The 8315-nt window shown below is 34.0% G+C and overlaps 1 protein-coding gene across 1 annotated transcript in view; it reads left to right on the top strand.

Moving 5' to 3' along the window:
- The first annotated feature begins 840 nt into the window (after positions 1-840).
- Positions 841-8315, top strand: part of LOC149775824 (ATP-binding cassette sub-family C member 3-like) — a 30135-nt gene continuing 22660 nt past the window's right edge. Inside the window, exons 1-10 of the mRNA XM_089943522.1 lie at positions 841-849; positions 1056-1376; positions 1919-2056; positions 2416-2562; positions 3199-3283; positions 4375-4441; positions 4961-5087; positions 5927-6103; positions 6598-6765; positions 7776-7956. Of these exons, the coding sequence (XP_089799648.1) occupies positions 841-849; positions 1056-1376; positions 1919-2056; positions 2416-2562; positions 3199-3283; positions 4375-4441; positions 4961-5087; positions 5927-6103; positions 6598-6765; positions 7776-7956 (1420 nt within the window). The remainder of the gene's footprint in view (positions 850-1055; positions 1377-1918; positions 2057-2415; positions 2563-3198; positions 3284-4374; positions 4442-4960; positions 5088-5926; positions 6104-6597; positions 6766-7775; positions 7957-8315) is intronic.

Here is an 8315-nt window from a genome sequence, read left to right as displayed (position 1 = left end):
TGAGCAAAAGCCCTATGGGACAGAGACTGTGATCTAGAAAATTAGCTAAAATCCCTGTCTTATTTTCGTGCTACCAGTACCCATAATGTTGATCTCTAAGGATATAACACCTGTATGAATGATAGAAAGACTGTCCGAATGACGTAACACTTCCTTGCTCAACATGTATATAGACGAACAAATTAAATGGCATCACAACTCAAATTTGTGTAGGACATAAAATGACTCAAGCATTGTATCTATACAGCTTCGGTTGACGATATTTGATTTTCGGTGATACATGAGGCGCATTTGGAAACTATGAATTAATATAGACAAGAAACACAGCTTGCAGATATATCATTTCAGGGAATATATGTCAGTGTTGGAGATTAAATGTTTCCATCGCATTTTAAGTATATGAAATACGAATTTTGAGGATGAAGAGAACGGTTTCAGGCATGCAAGTGCCCAATATACAAACTTTTTAAACGGAATATTATATCCTAATATGTTTAAGCGACGGTAAAAAATATTAATACATTTGAATGTTTTATCCTTTTGCAGTGCTTTGATAGCATTTGTTGAAAAAAAAGACAATGAGTCTCAGTGGAAAGGTTTTGTTTATGCTGGTTTGATTTTCGTTGTGGCCTGTGCCCAGTCTGTATTCTACCAACAGAGTATTCACATCAGTACGACATGTGGAATGAGAATGAAATCTGCAATTATCGCAGCAATTTACAAGAAGATAAATGCTTGTGAAGAAATTGAAGCTCCATTAAAGTATACAATATAAGCCAGTGATATTGCATTTAGTTATTCTGATGTCGGTCGTAATAAAAACAATTAAAATACGTGATAATGGGAAAGGTACATTAACTATGAACAATTAGTGGAGCTAATAGCACTTATTATAATTTATTAAATATATACTTCACTATCACAGCAGGGTATACCCTATATTACGCAGATACTGTTATAGTACAGCAATTATTCGTGCAATTGAGACATTTAGTTTAAGACTCGAGAAAGGAACATCTTCATTCAGAGTTGATTCCATATTTTCTGCATTTTAGGCATTGGTTATGAGCAATGAAGCGTTAAAAGAGACGACAGTTGGAGCGATTGTGAACTTCATATCGGTAGACTGCGAACGGATTCAAGTAATCACAAGTGATCTTCACAAGCTATGGAGTTCGCCAATGTTAATTATTTTGGCAATTGGCCTGCTTTACAGCACTCTTGGACCTTCTGTATTCTCAGGTTTAGGCGTCCTTGTTCTTGTTATCCCTCTCAATGGTATTTTGGCCAGAAAGCAAAGCCAGTTTCAATCCCGTCAAATGGCATACAAGGACTCAAGAATAAAGCTTATGAACGAAATCTTAAATGGAATAAAGGTACTGAAAATAATTCCTCATCAAAGCTCACATGTGAAATCAACTTTCAGTAGTAATTCAGAAAAGAGAGAATTGTTCATTTGAAGATGTGATATGAATACCCATCTGCGAACTATTATATGATGGTAAAGACTTTAAAGAGAAGAATTAAATAAGATACTTGTTTATTAGCGTGGATTAAACCATTTTATATGGAATAAAACGAAAGTTGCCCTTTCAAACTACATATTCTTTGTACTCGTTCAAATTGGGTCGTTGTAAAGCTCACGAAAATGACATATTAGAGGAAACATCTGGCATAGTCATACTGACACCTATGCAGTTATCAATTTTGTCAAATTCCTTTGCATTAAATGTAAGTAGTATTTAATAGGGGAAGAAAACCCATATAGTACGTTTAGAGTAACGCAGACTATGGGTTACCCGGTATGGTTGTCAGACACAATAACTGTGCTAAAAAAGATAATTCTTTATTCTCCAGCTTTTTTACCCATTTAATGGTAGCATTCGTTTTTGTCATACTATCAAACTGTATCTTCCAGACATTGAAGTTACACAGCTGGGAATCATTTTTCAGTCAGAAGGTGCTAGAAACAAGAAAACAGGAGCTGATCAATCTAAGGAAATTTGCTTATTTCAACGCTGTTAGCCTTTTCTTCTGGACCGCTGCTCCTTGTCTGGTGAGAGAAAGATTGCAAATTATACACGACTTGTTTGCATCTAGATTGGTCTCTTTCGTGTAAGAAATATATCAAGTGAACTTGAATTTTAAAGTTTTACATTTAGGTTTTTCGGTTGATTAAACTCACTTTAGTTATATTAACGTTATTCTTATAGGCTTGTTTATCTTTGCCTTGACGCTGTCTTTTGAATGATAAAGTTCTGACACAATAATAAGCTTTTATTATCTTCTGGCTGGCATGCTAGCTGTTATTGTTGAAAAAGAACATCCATAAGTGTTATAATTCTCAGCTAAATTACCTATTTTGTTGTTATATTATGTATTATGCTTCAATGTTATTTCTTTATCATGTTTTAGGCGATGCTGGCTACCTTTGTCACGTATATCTGTGCGTCACAGTCCAGCCACCTGACAGCACAAAAGGCATTCATCTCGCTGTCTTACTTCAACATGCTAAGTACTCCCATTAGTGCCATACCTAAATTGGTAACTGCCTTGATTCAGGTAAAATGAAAATCCATACATATATCAATATCTATCTAATACAATAACTTTAGGTTTCGATTGACTTGTGAATCATGTATCTCTACGCAAGAAAGATCACCAATTTATTTGTGTTTATCACATCAATTTAACAAGGTATGATTAACTGTATTACGCCATGAAACGCCTATAGTATATACATCATGAGCTTTAACACAATGAGTGGATAAAGGACTTCCCTGAGGCATATATATATATATATATATATATATATATATATATATATATATATATATATATATATATATATATATATATATATATATATATAAATCTCTAGAGTTCATTAGATACTTAAAGTTGTGCTCAATAATGTTTCTGATAGATTGTCTATGTATTATTGTTATTATTATTATTATTATTATTATTATCATCAGAATTTAATACTTTTAAGTGTAAATCAATCTTCCCCATCTATCTACGCTTTTCAGTTATTAGTGATGCCTACATCGGACTCGTATCGATATATATTGACGCTGCAGCGGGCACAGCTGACGATTTCAATATTTTGTTCAATATTATTTTATATCTTAGAACATATTGATGGAATAAATTAATATTTCCTTATTAATATTAATGTATGTTTTTTTCTTGCAGGCCCATATATCTGTTAACAGAACTGAAAAATTACTACTCTCAGACGAACTAGATCCAGTAGGTATCATAAGTGAGCATGATGAAGGTAAATATACTGCTGCATTGAACAATTTCTCGAAGAACTCTTCAAATAAAATGGACAGTATATGGTTCAAGTAGTATCTGACCCGACATTGAATCACATGAAGAATTCCAAAAGGACAGTATCATCCTAAGATTTCCTCTAAAGTTCCATCCTACTGCTTATGCTTCTCGGTAAACCTTGCCCTAGGTATACGTGGAACAGTATTATGTTTTACGAACAAGAATCAGTCATTTCAGCATTGTTTACGTTGCTAAGGTAATATGCATACCTTAGCGCTAATACGTGTTTACACTGGATGATGAACTCTTGCAGAATATGTGCCGCAATTTTGCACTAGTAAACTCAGGTCGTCAAACATGTTGATAAAATGTTGAGAACTGAAAATTGAACAGGAATCAGATGCTTCTAGTAAATGAATTTGAATGCCTAATCTTATGGATAAATAGTATGTTTTTAATCAACAATTAATCTGTGCATTTGCATGTTAAATTGGGGCCCCGAGTGGCCGAGTGGTCTAAAGCGCTCACCGTTCCAGATCACTGCCATCTCACCTCTGCCTGCGTGGGTTCGAGTCCAAGGCTCGGCTAGCGTGGGTACGTGAGAAAGGCCAGTAGCTTCTCGTGGGTCGGTGGTTCTTCCTGGGTTTTCCAGGGTTCTTCCTCCACCAGTTATACTGGCCGCCATGTATAGCCTATCTTGTGCTGAAAAATGGCGTTAAACCCGAGAACAACAACAAAAAAAGCATGTTCAATTGTATACGAATTTCAAACACACTTCTGAAGCACATATTTCTTTTCATATAAGTCTTTTTTACCAATAATGTGTCCATGCTTACTGATCTAACTTAAGTTGATACCTATAAACCAACTGTCTTTGCTCTTATGAATCTTTTGCTGCAGATACACGATTATGAAGTTTTCAACTTTAAAATGAGCCTGACTGTACGAATAAGAGAAATTAATATGTGTTTTAAGGTCGTTGGTCAACATTTTGTTTTCTTCTTGATTTCCTTGATAAAAAATGTTTTCTTTGTAAAGATAGGTTGATTTTCTATTTATCAATGTGTTTTGATCAACCCTTCTGTCTTACAGAATATGCGATTAGTGTCAATGATGGGACTTTCCGATGGGACAAGAAATCGGATCCTCAACTTGCGAAGTAAGTAAAATTAATTTTACAAAACTAGATCTGAATGAAATGAACCATTTTCACTATACGAGGAGTGTTTAACAGCAAATATAATAAAGTGCTCAAAGACTAAATTTCACTATTTGGATTAGTGCACCATAAATATAATATATCAAGACATATTCTCTCGTTTTGTATTCAAATTAATGTTTAAGCAATTAATCATATAATTGATGAGAAGAACTCACTTTTAGAAATACTTTACCACAGTGCATGGAGATAGCTTCAGTTTATACTTCCAGTCAATTTAAAGGTATTGTCTGATATTTAAATTCAAGAAAGACACTTGTATTTACTCGCATAAAAATATACTTGACAAAATCTGGATCTATTTCACATTTGACGGTATTTATCCCCTCTACCAACTGTTGGATGTTACCGGAAATAGTCGAACCTATGTCGCGAAAACATTCAGTTCGGATTTAAAAATGTGTAATCTCAAAATGTTAGTGATATTTAAATAAAGTTGAGTTGTATTAAATATTTCAGTATCAACATTAAAATCCCGAAAGGCAAACTAGTAGCCCTTGTAGGACACGTGGGGGCTGGTAAATCTTCGCTTATTTCAGCTCTCCTTGGAGATATGGAAAAAGTAGCTGGTCAGGTCAGAATCAAGGTAGGTAAACCAAACGTTTTTTCCTTCGTTTTATCTCTTTTCTTTACTTTATTTCTTTCCTATATACTGCAACCATTATCTCAGATTGTCAATGGTATGTTTAAACATCCACATCGTCAAGGTAGATGATCTCGTTGAAATTCAGAGTTTACGTATTTGGAATAGAAAGATCTGTTGGATTTACAAAGTGAAAAATTTCAGCAACCAGCGTAAATTTGATAGGACGATGAAAATGAGGTAAAATAAAACTTAGATATTTTAATATAGAACTTTCCTCTGAGAAATGATAAAAGATACCATGTATACTGATTCTGAATTTAGAAATCGATTTAAAGTTTGGTTTTCTTTTCTCCACCAATCCTTTCTCTTTGCACAAAAGACAATTCACTACGATAATAAACATAGATTCCTACTTTTCTCGGAGGTAAATAATTTTAAACTTTCATCTGGACTTACTGAAATTCAGTAACGCACACTAAATATATAAGCTGAATTCATTATAACTGAGCATATCAGGTTTCAAACAATACAAATTATTCATCATTTGATAGGTTTAAAGAATCTTTTCAAAGTCATTCATATGATTAAAATTATCAAGGAAAATGTCATTTCTGGTATCCTTTAAGGATTTATCCCCAAAATATACAATAATTAAAAGTATTCGAATACAAATTGTCGTATGTGCAGCAAACATTTTTTAAATGGCATCCATTGTAGCACAACATATTTCTTGCCTGGTTATCACTCCTGTTAAGAACAATTTTAAATATAAATCCTTAAAAAAACTTACTTCGCCAGATTTAATTATATCCTACATCCTTATTTCCTTTCCTTCAAAGGGGCCAGTAGCCTATGTGCCACAACAAGCTTGGATCCAAAACGCCACCCTGAGGGACAACATTCTTTTCAGTAAAACCTTGGATACAACTAAATATCGACTCGTGCTGGATGCTTGTACTTTAACCCGTGACCTTGCACTATTACCTGGAAAAGACAAGACTGAGATAGGAGAGAGGGTAAGAAAACCGTTTAACTAATTAAAGAGCATACATATAATTAATAAAGCGACTATGCTTACAGTCTCTGATATTAAATAAACCCAGGCTTTGCATGGAATATAAGTGATCTTCAGTGACATATTTATGAACATTTCAATTACTCTAAACGGTAGCATAAACTGATACCGGATAAATGAAGTTTGCAATAATGTAAGATATTTCTTCATAGGAAATTATAGGAAACTAACACTAAAACAGGAAGCAATCAATCAGATTCAAACGTTTCCATACGAAAAAAAGATCCAAATATTGACTTTGATTTTTAAGTTAGGTAGGACCAAAATAAGAACCATATTTAAAGATGCGGATATTTTTCCTTAACAATCGCTCATGAAACTAACATTGCATAAGGACATACACTTTTGGGAAACGTTTCAACTATATCACTAGAAAATTAATATCCCACTTGCCAGAAAAGCAAACATTTCTTCATTTGCTTTCTATGACTGAAGGGAATCAACATGAGTGGTGGCCAAAAGCAGAGAGTTAGTTTGGCCCGAGCTGTGTACAACGACGCTGACATTTTTCTCTTCGATGATCCACTTAGTGCGGTTGATGCCAACGTTGGGAAACGTATCTTCAAAGAAATCATCGGAAACACTGGTCTTTTGAAAAACAAGGTTTGTTGCATACTTCTTCTAAATTAACACAAATCATACGATATTGTATCATGCGCTGTGCTGATGTTTTGTGTATCTATGTACGTCACTTTGTGGTATTTGTTCATGCTAAATCAGTGCGTACACTGATGTAAGAAAGAAGCCCTTTTTAAAACCGTTTTCTTATAAATAGGTATCTCTTTTCTGTGTTGATGTGAACAAGATTTTATATATATTTGTGCATGTATGTGTTTGTGTGTATGCATGTGTGTGTGTCTTAAAACTATTATAGCTTACTTCCATTCACTTTCTGATCAGGATTGTGAACCGAAATGATTATAGCTTTATCAGAGCCCACTGCTCATATTTAATGTATTCCTTTTGTGAAATTTACATCAGATAAGTCTTTACTTTTTTCCGCCATTAATTAAAAAGATACGGGTGTTTCATGTCTACTAACTTGCTAAATCTGATCAAAATGATATCTACACTGTTATACATGAAGATCGGACAGCGACCGCTTAGGCGTCATGTTCTGGAAACCTATTTTAGTATCAAAATCGCTAATTTTATCAGCCAATCAGATGAAATCTTATATTTTGGGGTTTGGAGACTGAGAAGTGTGGATGAAAGCATGAATGTGTACCGAACGATTTCATTCACTTTCAGATTTTGCGAAAGCTGCATTTCCATTGATCAATTCAAAGGTCACCAGACCGTTACCCCTAAGAGGTCGTCGACAGATCTTCACGTATTACAGCGGATGTCTTATTTTAATCATAATGCTTATTTGCTGGTTTTTATCATCATTAATAAAGTCAATAGTTTCTATTATTTTATATAGTTTGTAATTAAGTATGATATTTAACCGAGACATCATGTTTAAAACAGACGGGTAATAAGTATATAATATCGAACTGATAGATCCATGTTTAAAACAGAAGAATATCTAAAAGACGGTTTCAGGCGACATTCTCTTACAAAATTAGAAGATTAATATAAAGAACTTATTTCGTACACTGTACCTCTAGACGCGTCTCATCGTGACCCACGGAGTTCATTTGCTACCAATGGTGGACATCATAATTGTGATGGTAAAAGGGAAGATTACTGAAGTTGGGTCCCCCGAGGATTTGCTGATCAGTGGCGGAGAATTTGCACGTTTCCTTAAAACATTCCTGACAGAGGAAGATGATGATGACGATCCAGAAAGTAAATGCCGATCAAACATACATCTTTGATTACAATTAGCGTGGCTATGATCATAGTACTAGTATTTTGAGAAAGAAAAGAGAAATTTGTATCATCTATGAAATGTCAGTCTGTAACAGAATTCAATACCTGAGCTCTTTTCGTGCTTAATGTAATATTTTTTAAAACAAAGCTAGATACAGACTGTGTTCTAGATATTGATGGTCTTCTTAACGGACCATCAAACAATGTGGTCAAGATTAACGTTATTCTATACAAAATCTGGCCTAGAATCTTACTTTCTCTTTCGCTTTTGGTAATCTATAGGAGTATCTTGTTTCTTTGCAAAATATTAAAAAACGACGTTATTTAAAAATGTT

The sequence above is a fragment of the Sinohyriopsis cumingii genome, chromosome 19, assembly GCF_028554795.1.
Source record: "Sinohyriopsis cumingii isolate HCF-2022 chromosome 19, ASM2855479v2, whole genome shotgun sequence".
NCBI classification, from domain to species: domain Eukaryota; kingdom Metazoa; phylum Mollusca; class Bivalvia; order Unionida; family Unionidae; genus Sinohyriopsis; species Sinohyriopsis cumingii.
This window is presented reverse-complemented; position numbering and strand designations above follow the sequence as displayed.